Consider the following 16,200-nt stretch of genomic DNA (forward strand, 5'->3'; position numbering starts at 1 on the left):
TTTAAAAGCGACAGTGCACAATAAAATTTCGTCAAACTTTTTGATTAACTCAAAATTAAAAAACATAGCCGGCAGATTGCCCGAATAGCTGTGATAGAATGATAGAATAGACTTGTGTGCCGTAAAATACAGATAGAAACAGATTTGGAATCAAGTTATCGTCGCCAGTTTTTATTCAAAGGAGGTGTACATTTGAGAACAATTTTGGGTGCAAAAACTTTTTACGGAGCAGAGGTTCGAACTCCGGCGTAATAACCCGCTGCATTAACCACTAGCCTACACGTCCCTTATGCTCTCTTATAGTAAAAACAACTTTGTTTTAGCAACAGACATAAATTCTGAATGCTCGCAATTTAGGTCACGCAAAAAACCAAGAAATCAAGCGTGAAAAAGAGTGAAAACGTCCAGCGACAAAATGTTCTAGAGCAAAATGTAAAATGAAAAAGAGCATCAGACAACGGAACAAAAAAGAGCCGAAAGAATTCCGGAAACGACTCGAAATCGTATCCACCGCAAAAACTGGTTTTTCAGATAGCTAATGTCTCCATGCAGAAAGCATCAATGCAGAGGAAAAAAAACAACTATCTTAAGTCAAGCAACGACAGAAAATTTCAGCAAAAAAACAAATTTAGCAAGTTCAAATCATTTTTCATGTATTACAAGGACGCATAAAAACCAAAAACGTTGTTTCATGCTATGATAACTTGTTATCCAAACAAAAAATATGAACCAAGCCTTAACGAGCTGACAAACATCTCTACTTTTGAATAAAAAGAAATACGAAAAATTTCTCAAATTGTGTAAAATTGCATAGAAAGAGACAACTTTGTAGCAAAAGAAAAGTGTATCCTTTGTAGTAAAAAAAGGCCAATATTTCAATTGACAACAAATTCAATTAAACGATACAATGGTCCAAAAATCGCAGACTTGAAAATCAGCAAAAGAGTTGAAAAATTTACACATTAATTAAGTAAGTAAATACCAGCAAAAATTTTTAAACGGTATTTCAAGCAAACTCTGAGCCGCATTATGTCAAAAGAAATGAATTGCAAACAAAATATGCCAGAAAAAGGTTTAGATTCTTATTTTTTTAACAACAGATAAAGAAGCAGAGCTGATTAAAACTATTGCTCTCAGCAAAAAGATAGTTTTTTTTTGTAGAAATAGTTTTTAATAGAAGCTGCATTAACATGTGAACCTCTGAAATTGATACCACAGTGTTTTTGAGAGACTGATAAGGCTTTTTAAATTCAAAATGAGCACATATTTCCCAATTTTTAATTCAAATTCGTCTTTTTTCGATTCATTTCTTCAATTTTGGATATTAAAGCGGATTTGTTTTTCAAAAAACAATGCATATGGCGACTTAACTTTGATAATTTCATGCATTGAATGCATCTTTATAGCGTGAAGTATTACTGTTTTTTTAGAATTGTACACAAGCTTCCCCGATTTTGGTAGTTTTTTGTCCAATTTTTATTTTCGTTTTTTTTGGATTTAATTACTAGATTACGCTCTAAGAAAAACGAAAATAAAAAATTGGACAAAACAACAACCAAAATCGGGCAAGCATGTGTACAATTCTAAAAAACAATGATACTTCACGCTTTAAAGATGCATTCAATGCATGAAATTATCAAAGTTAAGTCGCCATTAGCATTAATTTTTGAAAAAAAATCCGCTTTAAGATCCAAAATTGAAGAAATGAATTGAAAAAAGACAAATTTAAAAGACAAAACTTTTCTGCTCAGAGAAAATTAGTTCACATACAATTTTACAATTTCGCTTTTAGGTCAAAACGCTTTCTGAATAAATAGTACGTCCGGTAAAAAAAAATAGCCGGAAGAATTCCAGAAGCGACTCGAAGCGTCAAAAACTCACTAGCAAAACCGTAATTGCAGCGGAAGCCACTACCTTCTGTATTAAACCGTTAACTCACTACCTCTCCAGGTCTGCTCTAAAAATTGGTGAGACTTAAACCACTGTCAACAAGAGAAACAAAATGAAGCAAAATTTTATATTATTGAAAACGTTTGGTAACGTTAAAAAATCCAAAATAATTAAGGTGGTCAAAAACCTGATAGCCTGAAAAAGCTGACAAGGTTATCAAAAGCCCTCAAATAATTCATGATTCTAATCTGAAAAGATCGCAAAAGCAAACGGCAGATAATAATCTTAGAAAGTAAGTTAAATATTTTCAAAACAGAAAGCTCAAATTTAAGAATCAGAAAACTCCTATAGTTACACTTCTAATCACTGCAATTAAGACAAAAAACAACACACTTGTCCCTTGTTGTACATATGCTAGACAATATGATTGCATACTAATTCAAAAATTAAATTGATCATAGAACAGACATAAGCAGCAGAAGAATATTCAGAGGCAAAAAATCGTTTAACTTAATACCAAGGCCGGAAGAAAATTGCAGTAAATAGTCTTAAGTGGAAATTGTGGAAAAGGCTTGCTATCAAACTCTCAGTACTGCCTTATGTTGAATGAAACCAAATGCAATATGGGCACAATGTAAGGAACACCGTAACAAACACATTCTTGATTTCTGAAAGTTAAAAATCAAAAAAATTCAAGAAAAACGAATACATTTCATTGTTCAGGAGTCAAGACATAAAAGATAATAAATCATCCGATAGAAAGATCTATTCTCCTAAAGAGAACAAAAAGTAGGAAAAAGCAGAATTCTTAAACACGAAAAATTGAAACATTTTGCAAACAAAATGGTCAAAAAACTTTTAAGACTGCATTTATGAAAAAGTTTTAACTGTTTTCCAAAAACCTAACGCCAAAAAAATGATTGAAGTTTTATTGAAAAGAAATTAAAGTCCCTCATGTTGCACAAAAAGACTATTTCTAGCAATTACAACCAAAAAAAACAAACAGAAAAACTGACGAAAATCGGAAAAAACTACCAAAATCGGATTAGCATATGTAAATTTTACAAAACAAAATTACATCGAGGTAGAAAGAGGCGTTGAGTATATGAATTATCAAAGAGAAGTTGCCATATTAACTGATTTTTGACAAAAAGACGGTTAAAAGATACAAAAATGAAGAAATTAATAGAAAAAAGCCGAGAATTAACTAAATCAAGAAATATGTGCCAATTTTCAACTTGAAACGCATTTTCAGGCTCTGCAAAACACTGTGGAATCAATTTCTGAGGTTGACATTTCAATATAGTATCGAATAAACTTTATTTCTATGAGAAACCAAATTGAAAGCAAAAAAATTGGGCCACTTAGTCCAAAAAATGGCTAAAAACGGTTATCTATATGTACCCTTCAGTCAAAAACTACTTTTCAAAGTCAAAAAGTCATTCACTAAACGAAGCGCATGATCAAAAAACTTCTCTCGCTTAGCGAAAATCTGTTCACCAAGACAGCTTTTCTCATTTTTGCTTTTAGGTCAAAATGCCGCGTGAACAAATCTACTTCCTGTAAAAAAAACCTTAAGAACATAGCCGGAAGAATTCCGGCAGAGACTCGAAGCATCAAAACTTCACTAACAAAACCGTAATTTCAGCGGAAGCCACTACCTTCTGAAGCGGTCAAGAAAGTGATAGACTGAAAAAGCTGACAAGGCTATCAACTGCCCTCAAATAATTCATGATTTTAATCTGAAAAAGATCGCGAAAGCAAACGGCAGATAAAAATCTTAGAAACTAAGTAAAATCTTTTCAAAAAAGAAAGCTCAAATTTAAGAATCAGAAAACAACTATAATTACACTTCTAATCACTGCGATTAAGACAAAAAACAACACACTTGTTCCTTGTTGTTCAAATGCTAAACAACATGATTTCATTCTAATTCAAAAATTAAATTGATCATAGAAAAGACATAAGCAGCAGAAGAATATTCAAAGGCAAAAAATCTTTTGATTTAATACCAAGGCCGGAACAAAGTTGCAGCATAGTCTTATGTGGAAATTGCGGAAAAGGCTTGCTATCAAACTCTCAGTACTGCCTTATGTTGAATGCAATCAAATGCAAACCAAAGAAATGACCAAATTCTAAAAAACATTTTTTGACCAAAATCATTCATTTTTAACAACTGAAAAAATCAATACACCTAAAATAAATGTAGGTGCCACGACAAAGATAGAAAGATAATAACTAGAATGTGAAGAATATGGGCACAATGTAAGGAACACCGTAACAAAAACACATTCTTGATTTTTAAATCAATAAAAAATTCAAGAAAAACGAATACATTTCATTGTTCAGCTTTCAAGACATATAAAAGATAACTAATCATCCAATACAAAGATTTATTCTCCTGAAGAGAACAAAAAACAGGAAAAAGCAGAACTCAAAAATACGAAAAATTGAAACATTTTGCAAAAAAATGGTCAAAACACTTTTAAGCCAGCATTTATGAAAAAGTTTTAAATGTTTTTCAAAAACCTAACGCTAAAAAAATGATTGAAGTTTTATTGAAAAGAAATTAAAGTCCCTCATGTTGCACAAAAAGACTATTTCTAGCAATTACAACCAAAAAAAAAAACAAACAGAAAAACTGACGAAAATCGGAAAAAACTACCAAAATCGGATTAGCATATGTAAATTTTATAAAACAAAATTACATCGAGGTAGAAAGACGCGTTGAGTATATGAATTATCAAAGAGAAGTTGCCATATTAACTGATTCTTGATAAAAAGACGGTTAAAAGATCTAAAAACGAAGAAATTAATAGAAAAAAAAGCCAAGAATTAACTAAAAAATCAAGAAATATGTGCCAATTTTCAATTTGAAACGCATTTTCAGGCTCTGCAAAACACTGTGGTATCAATATCAGAGGTTGACATTTCAATATAGTATCGAATAAACTTTATTTCTATATGAAACCAAATTAAAAGCAAAAAAATTGGGCCATTTAGTCCAAAAAACGGCTAAAAACGGTTATCTATATGTGCCATTCAGTCAAAAACTACTTTTCAAAGTCAAAAAGTCATCCACTAAACGAAGCGCATGATCAAAAAAACTTCTCTCGCTTAGCGAAAATCTGTTCACCGAGACAGCTTTTCTCAGTTTCGCTTTTAGGTCAAAATGCCGCGATAACAAATATGCTTCCTGTAAAAAAAAAACATAGCCGGAAGAATTCCGGAAGCGACTCGAAGCACCAAAACTTCATAAAAAGCTGAAGCCATTACCTTTTGTATTAAACCATTAACTCAGTACCTCCCCGGGTCTGATATAAAAATCGGTGAAATTTAAACCAATATCACCAAGAGAAAGAAAATGCAGCAAAATTTTATTATTGAAAACGTTTGGTAACGTTAAAAAAAGTCTGAAATTTTTAGGATGGTCGAAAAACTGATAGCCTGACAAAGCTGACAGGGCCATCAATTGCCCTCAGATAATTATTGATTCTAATCTCAAAAAGGTCGCGAAAGCAAACGGCAGATAAAAACTTTTCAAAAAAGACAGGAAAGTCAAAATTATTCAAAAAAGAGTTCTCAAACTTAAGAATCAGAGAATCACTACAATTAGATTTCTAATCACGGCAATTAAGACAAAAATAATACATGACTCTTCCTTGTTGTATATATGCTATACAACACGATTTCATACTAATTCAAGAATTAAATTAATCATAGAAAAACAAAAGCAACAGAATAATATTCAAAGGCAGAAAATCGTCTAATAACAATACCAAGCCCAGAAGAAAATTGCAATGAATAGTAATAAATAGAAATGTTCGAAAAGACTTTCTAGCAAACTCCCAGTAGTGCCTTATTTTGAACTATATCAAATGCAAACCGAAGAAACCAAGATCTTATAAAAAGCTGAATTCATTCAATTTTTTAACAACTGAAAAAATCAATATAACGAATATAAAAGTAGGTGCCAGGACAAAACTAGAACGATACAAACGAGAATGTGAAGAATATGGACACAATGTTAGGAACACCGTAACAAAAAGACCAATTCTTGATTTTTGAAAGTTAAAAATCAAATTTAAAAAAATCAAGAAAAACGAGTACATTTCATTGATCAGCATTCGAGACATAGAAAAGACAACGAGTCATTCGAGACAAAAATCCAACTTGCTGAAGAGAATAAAACAAGAAAAAGCAGAATTCAGACATGCGAAACAATGAAACATTTTGCAAAAAAGTGGTCAAAAAATATTTAAGACTGCATTTATGAAAACAATGTCTGTTTTTTCAAAAACTTAACACCAAAAAATTATTGAATTTTTATTGAAACGAAATTAAAGTCCCACATGTTCCCCAAAATACTATTTCTAGTAATTAAAAGCAAAATACAAAAAACTGAAAAAAAATAGGCAAAAAAACTACGAAAATCGGATTAGCAAATGTACAATTTTATGAAACAAAATTACATCGAGGTAGAAAGAGGCATTGAGTATATGAATTATCAAAAGGAAGTTGCCATATTAACTGATTTTTGACAAAAAACAGCTAAAAGTTCCAAAAATGAAGAAATTAATAGAAAAAAAACCAAAAATTAACTAAAAAATCAAGAAATATGTGCCAATTTCGCATTTGAAACGCAATTTCAGGATATGCAAAATACTGTGCTATCAATTTCCGGGGTTTACATTTCAACATAGCATCGATTAAAAAATATTTCTACAAAAAACCAAATTACAAGCAAAAAAAACTAGGCCACTTAGACGAAAAAACGGCTAAAAACGGTTATCTATATGTGCCATTCAGTCAAACCTACTTTTCAATGTCAAAAAGTCATTCACTAAACGCAGCGCATGATCAAAAAACTTCTCTCGCTCAGAAAAAATTAGTTCACACTGCAATTTTACTCGCTTTCGCTTTTAGGTCAAAACATCGTCTGAACGAATAGTACTTCCGGTAAAAAAAAAAAAAACCTTAAGAAAACCAATACTCCTCTTCGAGTCGTAAAAAACCTCAAGAAAACCAATACTCCTCTTCGAGTCCTAAAAACCAATACTCCTCTCTTCAAGTCGTAAAATCAAGAGCATCGCAATATAGCTCCACTCAGCTTACAGCTTCGCAGCTACAATAAAAGTTTATTTTGAAAGCCCAGAATGTGTGACGCTTAGTTATATAACAATGAAGAGAAAGTCTCCGAGAAAAAATGCGTATTTTCTACTTATTTTCTAGTTGAGAGATCAATATGAGACAGCCGACGTTTTGATTAGTGTAACTTCTTCCGTGCTATTTTTCTGGTCAGATGATAATTCACTAATTAACGGCGTATCTACCTCGAAATGTTTCGCCTGTAATACACATCATTGATTTATTAGATGTAGCTGTACTATTTGCACAGCGCATCTCAAATAGCCGACATTTTTCTTACGATCGGCTTTCGTGGTTCAACTTTCTAATCTCTTCAATCTATTTTTCTTCTGTTATATACCTATATAATTGAAGCTTTTTACTAGTATTAATACTATAGAAATGAAGTCCAGCTACTTACATCTTTACCCTTCCTGAAGTACATTAGAGTTGGGAACCCTTTGACCTTGTATTTGGCACAAGACTCCTTGTTGTTGGTACAATCGATCTAAAAACAAATATTCATTTAGCGATCCACGTAATCATTCCATTACAGCTTTTTAGTTCATCTATATAAATTTTAAACACTTTCCCATTTTTCCTCATGCTCAAGCCGTCTTAGAATATTAGAGAAACCTCTTTTATACGTGCTGTGCTTTTTGGCCAATAGTATTGTCGGTCCCAATCACGATTTCAGAAAGTCATAAAACCTGGTTATATTATGGTTAACTTTCGCATAACTTCCAAATACAACGTCAGATTATCTAGACGCTTTCTGAAAAAATAAATAAGGAGGGACCGTAACGTGCGTTTGCACATAATGTTCCAGACCATCTTGGCTTAACTATCTGCAAATGAAGTAGATATACAAAACTTAAAAAATAAAGAGTAATGGATTCTGTGATATTTGATGGATTCTCAAAATGGACAGCCCTGCATAAAAATTAGGTTATTTTTTTTAGTTCACTAGCATGCACAAAATGTGCGCGAAACATCCGGCAAAAAGTAAATCCAGCTAAAACGCAGAAAAAAGAGGCAATTTTATCAATTATACGCCTAATTTTGCCAAACAACAAAAAATTCAAAAGATTTTGAATTCAATTTCTATTTCTATTCAACCCATAAGAAAAGAACTGGCTAATGACATTAACAAACTTTTACGATTTTTGCAGCTTTTGATCGTAAACGAATCACCCTACATACCTGAAAATAAACAGATAACTTTAAACTGATTTTTCGACGATAACGAGTGATGATAAAAAGATCAAAAACCAAATCACATCCTGTCGATGAAATTCACAATACCCTTTCTCAGAAAAAAATACATCAACTTTGCATAACTAAGAAAAACATCAAAGATGACAAGTCGAAAAAATGTGAACAAATCTTAAAATACGGCATCCAATATACTTCTAACCCATTGGATTGTAGACAGCCACGATGCAATCTATGATATTCAGACTATTGATTCATGGCTAATACAAATACGTAATTAACCCAAAAATAAACAAAAATTTAAATCAAAAATGCCAACCAAATAGGAACAAAATTGGATTATATCGACTTAAATCTCCAAAAACTGTAAAAACTGCTGTTCCATATAATTTTGCTATATAGTAGGGTTTCATCTAGCACTCATTCGAGTTTATAAGAATGCTTGATCAATTTTAAGGGCAGTTCGCCTGAAAGTATGATCGTTTTAGCTGATTTGGTGCTGCTTTTTCAGAGAGAAATTTAACAGTTAAATTACGAAAAAATTTTACAAAAATACCAAACCAAAAGATTCAATACCACTGTCTAATCGTAATAAAATAAAACCATATGGTCATTGAGCACAATTCGATTTATTTTGGCAAAATAAAACGAAGTTTGAGCAAAAACGTTAAACATAACCGACTAACGTCGGGCGAAATGCTCTCAAACGACCGGCGAGCGGTTGGCTTCGTCAGTAGCTAGCCACGGGGGGGGGGGGGGGTGCACCGGGGGCTGATGAGGGCGCAACACTAGGTTGGGGGGCAACAACGCGGTGGGGGGTGGAGGCAATAGTGGGGGTGGGGGGTCAACAGGGGGGGGGGGGGGGGGGTGTATCAACCTCTAAAAACCCCTCCACGCCTTATACTAAAGTATAAGTCTAAGTCTCCAAAACAGTTTGAGCTGAAACGGAGCTCAAAGGCTCTAAGCGCACTTAATGCCCGCTGGGCGCTACCTGTTTATCCCAATTTTGAGGACGAAAAGTCTAAAGCGTCAGACGAAAAATCGGTCAAGCGGAAAATCGCATTAAAAAAGACCGACATGACTAATATAATTGCTACAAACTTCGTTTGAGAGCAATTAAAAAGTGGACAAATAGTGCAAATCAGCCAATGTTCACTAAAACTTAACCCCGATAACTCATGGAAAAAGACAAAATTTGAACTCTTTAATTATATGTTCTAAGCGTGACTGACTGGCTTTCTAATGATACCACTCACAATTCACGCTAAATATATCGATTGAACAAAATTGACTGAACAAAAAGAACCGAGTTAACCCCCGAAAAAAAGGTCGGAACAATAATCAAGCCCAAGCTACTACGGCGTTGTTGAGAAAACATTTCCCGTTAACTTATTCAACGTAATTCCCCTTCACATATTCAAGAACCCCGAATAGCACATTGATGAACAACTTGTAGTAAACTTTCCAAACAAGTCCGAGATTCCGACGGATCCCGATACAGAATCCACAGATTCCATAAAAATACCGACCATTAATATCCGACAACTTTCGGCATAACTTACTCTTGTGATCCTGATGGACACATAATGCAAATAGTTTTCGGCCAATTTCTCCCACGTAGGCATCAGTTTCTTACAATGGCCACACCAGGGAGCGTAGAACATGACAAATACATCCGCGTGACTGATATGGTGTTTGAAGTTACAGTCCACGGCCTCCCACATTCCATGTTTGGTTGGGCTCACTTTTGAACAGCTTCTTTCAGTCTCTGGGGTCTTAGAGGGTATCTCGGTTCCATTGACTTTATTGTTGAGGTAATTTGTCAACGATGTCACGTCTCTGCCGCCAATGTACTTCTCGACCTGAAACATTCAACTCATTTTTTGAAGTTGTTTTAATGATTTTTTTGTGTGACCAAATAATATGTGAGACTAGTCAATTTATTTACTAATTAAAAACATAGCCGATTAACGTCGGAAGAATAGCTCTCGAAAGTCCAGTCACTTTTATTAGTCAGCTTCCGCCACTTGAGTTCAGCTTCTTAAAATTGTAAAAGAGAAATTTAGATAATTTAGTGAGGCAGAGATAATTGCTAGCCACCTGTGAATGTGCAAAATTTAGGAGGCAGCAGTTTAGTATTCGCTGATATGGACAAATCGATATGCACCATGGACTTTTTTTAAAATTAGGATAGCGATATTTTTGCCCACCAATTTTAGAGTGCAGAGCTAGGAATCATATTCGCATTGCAAAAATGATCAAAACAACTGCTAAAATTCCAATGAGTTTCTAAAACTCAACTTTGTATCTTTCTCAATGTATACACTCAAACCAAAATGAGAGATACTAACCTCCTTGCCATCTTTGATGTACTTGATGGTTGGGAATCCATGCACGTCATATTTGTTGCACACGGTCCTGTAGACAGTACAATCCAACTTGCCAATGTGTACGCTTTCCACAGAGGCCAGATTCGAAGCCAGCTCCGCCCACGCAGGTGCCATCCGCTTACAATGACCACACCTGAAGTGCATTTTAAGTGAATTTCATATTGCATTTTCTATTTAGCTTCCATTGTTAGCTTCCATAGTTAGACATCTCTTTACAGAATCTTTAGTTGTTCGCAAAATTCTCATCAGTTCAAGCCATGAACAAATCAAATTGTCATGTGGGACGAAATTTGAACTCGCAACCCATACAATCAGTTTTTAATGCCAATAAATATTTAAAATCATATCTGATTTTTTGACATATACCAGATACCAGTCAGCATATCAGACAGCAGGCAAATTTGTCTCCAATAATGTATGAAACACAAATTTAAAGTATAAAAAATCAATTAGAGCCTGAAGATCGTCAAGAAAAGGCGGCTCTCAGTCATGTAATCCCAGTAGCCTAGATTACGAAGAAAAATTTCGGCAGAGTATAAAAGAGTCTACAGATGAAAATTAGTAATAAATAAACCGATTGGACAAACAATAGTCCACACGTAATCTACGCGGTTATTTGAACAAATTTTCAACCACTCAAAATTTAAAAATTTATACCTAAAACGCACTTTAGCAATCAGTCGATTTCAATTTTTGGAAACATAGCTGGCAGATTACCAGAAAATAGCGGCGATAGCTTCGTAGATCTTCAGTCTCAATAAGAAAGTAATAAAGACCGACCAAAAAATATTATTCTTTTCATTAATGCTGAGATGTTAAGTTTAGACTAAGAAGCTGCAACTTATTGCTGCTTCTATTAGCTGCTCTTAAATAAACTTCATTTAGAGTGACACACATTCACTTGGCCTTATCTCTTTGAATTAAAGAAAAGTCATTTTCAGAGTGAGTTAAGTCATTTTTGAGAGTGAGGTGAGTAACGTGCGACCAAAAAATTAATCACCAGCAGGAAAAATCATGAACAAAATCCAACAATTTGAATTAAATAATGAAAAACTTAGTACTGCATGTAATCAGCGTATCAATTAAAATTGGCAGCCAAAAAGGCAAACAGTCCCAAAATTGAAAAACTAAAACAACCAAACAAACTAAAGAAAAAAATCATTGCTATATCTCTTGAAGCTTTTACCTTAAAAAGTCAAAACTTATCCACTTAAAAATACTCATTAACCCACGCACAAGCCTTGAAAGGGGTTCATTGGCGCCACCAAAAATAAACATTAAAAAATCCGTTTCTCGAACCCAATTGAAAAATTTGTTAAAATATTCAAATATTGTTTAAATTGGTGATATCTCTTTAGAACCTTTCATTGTCTTTAGAAATTATCCAGTAACCCAAGTTCAAACCACGGAAAATTTTCACTGGCCCATAAAGATTGATAAAGTCGGAACATAATTCTCAGAGCATTTGAAAAAAATTTTCAAACTTTGTCACGAAAAAATACGTGATAATAAAAGCTTGAACACCATTCTATAGACCCTATCAACCATGCAGTAATCTACGATCAAACCCTAGCGGTTTCCAGGCCCCTGTCGATGGAACTTACATAATGACAATAAAGGTCAAAAACATTTAAAAAATTGCTTTAAATTTTTCAAAAAACTGCTGAAAATTGTGATGATAAAATGTTTAAAACCATTACATTACCACTAGCAACTATAGAGTAACTTACTATCAAACTCTAGAAGAGGTTCCTTCAAACCTAGGGCTGAAAAAACTCAAATGAAAATTTTCAAAAAACAAGAAAGATAAAAATCAGTATAAACTGGCAAATTTATGTATGAAGTACTATACTAAATCATATAGCTCACAAAAAGGACATAAAAAGTAATTAAGTCTCGCAAAAGAACTATCAACTTTTAGAAACCACAATTTTAGACTGGTCCGACAAAAATAAGAAATAACGAAAGAACAGGGAAAAATGCAAAATTTTGGGCTCAAAAACCCATGACCTTGTATCCGTGAATTACGGCCTCACCATTAGCTTCACCACTCTAAGCACTGTAGGACTACTAAACACGGCTAAGGGTATCTAACGAAAAAGATTTGAAAAAATCTAACGAAAAAACAGAAGGACAAATCCTGAAATACATTCCAAAAAATTGAACGAAAGACTCAGAATAACTTTAAATGACCAGCAGATCAATTGACCAATGCCAGCCAAAAAAGACACTCATCTCAAAAGTTGAGAAACTAACGTAATGGAACAAACTAAACAGAAACATAATCATTGCTAAAACTCGTGAAGCTTTTACTTCACCCTAAACGCCAAAAATTATGAATTAAATTATGCCCATTTACCCGTGCACAAGCCTTAAAAGAGGCCTATTGGTCACTGAAAATAGAAAAACTCGAGAATAACAATTATAAAATAAAAATTGAAAAAATTCAGTTGCTATATTGTTGTGATAAACTTATTAAATAGTGATAAACTTATTAAGTAGACGTCTGGACAAATTTACAAACTGTGTATTTTCAGATCAAATTGAGCTAGGGACTTGAACAAAACATATCCGCCGGTGCCAGCATTGGTTCCACAGGATTATATTCCAAAGACCCGTCGTTCCTAGCTTGACGGGCACTTTTTGTTGCTGTATCTTTTCTGCGTCGTCGGTGCCAGTATTGGTTCCATAGACACGACCAGTCTTTTCATCCACTTAAGCCGCCGGTGCCAGTATTGGTTCCATAGGCTATTTATTAAATAAAATCTTAATGCCTCCGCGAACTCGTAACAATATCGGTTCCACCAGCGATGATCTAGTTGAAAAATTAATAGCATGCACGACTACGAATTGTCCTGTACATACAAAAGTTTTGGTGCCCGCTAATTTTGACTGCTCTCAACCTTTCACTTGCGGTTTTTGCTGTGCTTCTAATCAGTTGAAACATTCAAAATCGTACTTTGAAGCGGTTACGAATTCCTTGAAAAATGAGCAGCAGACTCGAGCAACACTGTTTGCTGAAATTCAGCAAGAGGAATCACGTAAAGATGCAAAAAGATTAAATTTAGTCGTAAAAGAGACAAAGCCATCTGAGAATTGTACTGGCTACGATATTGTTGAAAAAATTGCAAATCAAATTGATGTATCTCTCGTGTCATCTGATGTTCAATGTAAATGGATTGGAAAACCACAGCGTGATACAGGAAATCAGTTATTGCATCTCAAGTTTAAAGAAATGATGAAACGAAATCAGTTTCTGCGTAAGTCAGTAGCATTGAGGGATATTGAGAAATTCGATTGTGTATATGTGTCACCAGACTTAACTAAAGCTGAGAGAGTACAGCAGTACAATTTGCGATTGCAGAAACGCCAACTTGAAAGTCAAAATCCTGCGAACATATACAAAATTCGTCGTGGTCGTGTACAACAACAGAATTGACTACAGACAAAATACTCCTCTCAAATTTCCTCTCAAATAATCCATCCTTCTTAACGTTCAGAGCATTCTATCGATTGAGAGAAGACTAAACTTTTGCCAGCTCTTAAGCTTATTTTCACCCTGTTGTCTGTCTGACAGAAACATGGCCTGATGATTCGGTCAGTGATAATGGAGTTTTCGCAGATCACCCTTATACAGTCGTTCTGCGATCAGATCAAACGGCCGGCCATCATGGTGGAATCCTAGTAGCAATGAGTAACGCTTTCTTGGGTACTATTAGCTTAATTTATTATTCAAAGTGTGAGCAATTTTGTGTTCTTGTCTCAAGTAACCAGATTCTTACTCTCTGCATTATACTTGCATATCTACCTCCTCGATTATTGGTGTTTTATGTCAAACCTGGTGTTACAGAAGACAAATTGCGAACTGTTTTTGCCGATGTGGAGGCAAGCCTAAGCTGTGATCAACGCAAAGCTGTCCAGTGGACTCTACTTGGTGATTTTAACTTTACCAAAGTACGTTGGGAGTCGATCTCTTCGCCTCATTCTGACGAGCAAAAATTGTTAGAATTTTTATGCAACGATTTATTGCTTACACAAATTATTGATTTGCCTACTCATAAGCTTGGAAGTATTTTGGATCTAATTTTTTGCTCCCATCCGGACAAATTAATACAAATGAAGCGTTTGCTATGTTGAAAAGTTTAAATGGTAGAAGTTTCTTCCCTAAACAAAAGTTCTACAAAAAAGCAAATCTTTTCAACAAATTTTTTCAGTCAGTTTTTCAACCGAAAACTGAAATACGATTGAATGACCTTGTGTGCGGCAATGAGATCAAGTTATCTGATGTTCAGTTCAGCCTTGACGAAATTAAAATTAACTAAGGGTCCCCAGTAGCGCGACTCCTGCTTTTGATGGTATACCGCCGACTATTTTAATTAAAGCGGCACATACATTAGCACCATTCGTCCATCTTGTTTTCACATATATTATTCATTCACAATTTTGGCCCGAGAAATGGAAATGTGCCTATGTTACCCCTATTCACAAAAAAGACCTCGAGCGGACGTTGAAAAATATCGGCCTATCTCAATACTCCCGAGGTTATCTTTAGTTTTAGAGAAAATTCTATTTCTGTTTATTTATCCAAAGATTAAAGATCGGCTGAATCCTAGACAACATGGATTTCGTACAAAACATTCTACAGTTACGCAATTGCTCACATTTCTGCATGAGTTATATCTGAATTTTGATGGAAACGTGGAACAAGTTGTTGCTTATTAAGATTTCAGCAAAGCTTTTGATTCTGTGGACCACTCCACGCTGCTTTCGAAAATTATTCAATTTGGTTTTGACGAAAATTTTGTGAATCTTATTAATTCTTATTTATCGTCTAGACGTCAATGTGTTAACTTAGATGGTGTTTTATCAGAGAGCCTCCCAGTTACTAGTGGTGTTCCTCGGTGAAGCGCGTTGGGACCGCTTTTCTTTTTAATTTTTCTTGATATGATTGACGTACCCAAAGTATCAAAAGTTTTCTGCTACGCTGACGACACGAAATTGCTCTGCCATGGCGAATTCCGCTTGAATAGTGCTCAAAATGATCTGTGCTCATTGCGGTTATGGGCTTATTGTAACAATTTGTCTTTTAATTCAGCTAAAAGCGGTTATTTACATATTAGAAGAATGTCATTGGATAATATACGTCTTGGTGATGTCGAGATTCCTTCGCTTGATAATATTACGGATCTGGGAATTGAGGTATCCAAAACGTTGAAATGGAGTCTTCATATTCAAACAAAAAAAGTAAAAGCTCGTCGATCGTTCAATTACTTGAAGCACAGTGTTCCGTTCAACCTCCCATCTGGCGTTAAATTCAATTTATTCAAGGCATGTGTTTTATCGGTTCTTCTATATGGATTCCCTGCTTGGTTTCCTGAAATTTCTGATCTACGGAAGTTAGACTCATCTTGCACGTGCTACCTTAGGTGTAGATGTAGTTTCTGCATAGCATGATTCTCTGTTTAATTAATGTTTTTCTAGCTGTTACATAATTTATATCATTTTTATCTTTGTTATACCATTTGTATCATCATCCTTGTTTATACCCTCAGAAGGTAATTGAAGTCTTATACTAATA

The 16,200-nt window shown here is 34.3% G+C and overlaps 2 protein-coding genes across 2 annotated transcripts in view; one reads left to right on the forward strand and one right to left on the reverse strand.

Annotated features, from left to right (window-relative positions):
• The window catches only part of LOC142349738 (uncharacterized), a 44,802-nt gene that overhangs the window by 11,339 nt on the left and 17,263 nt on the right, over positions 1–16,200 (reverse strand). Inside the window, exons 4-6 of the mRNA XM_075401481.1 lie at positions 10,584–10,755; positions 9,795–10,094; positions 7,435–7,525 (exon numbers count right to left, since the gene is read on the reverse strand). Of these exons, the coding sequence (XP_075257596.1) occupies positions 7,435–7,525; positions 9,795–10,094; positions 10,584–10,755 (563 nt within the window). The remainder of the gene's footprint in view (positions 1–7,434; positions 7,526–9,794; positions 10,095–10,583; positions 10,756–16,200) is intronic.
• The window catches only part of LOC142349487 (serine/arginine-rich splicing factor 7-like), a 398,530-nt gene continuing 395,409 nt past the window's right edge, over positions 13,080–16,200 (forward strand). The window contains exon 1 of the mRNA XM_075401077.1: positions 13,080–13,103. The gene's annotated coding sequence lies outside the window, so the exon portion shown is untranslated. The remainder of the gene's footprint in view (positions 13,104–16,200) is intronic.

Source organism: Convolutriloba macropyga, chromosome 11 (assembly GCF_964194025.1).
Source record: "Convolutriloba macropyga chromosome 11, txConMacr16.3, whole genome shotgun sequence".
Taxonomy (NCBI): domain Eukaryota; kingdom Metazoa; phylum Xenacoelomorpha; order Acoela; family Convolutidae; genus Convolutriloba; species Convolutriloba macropyga.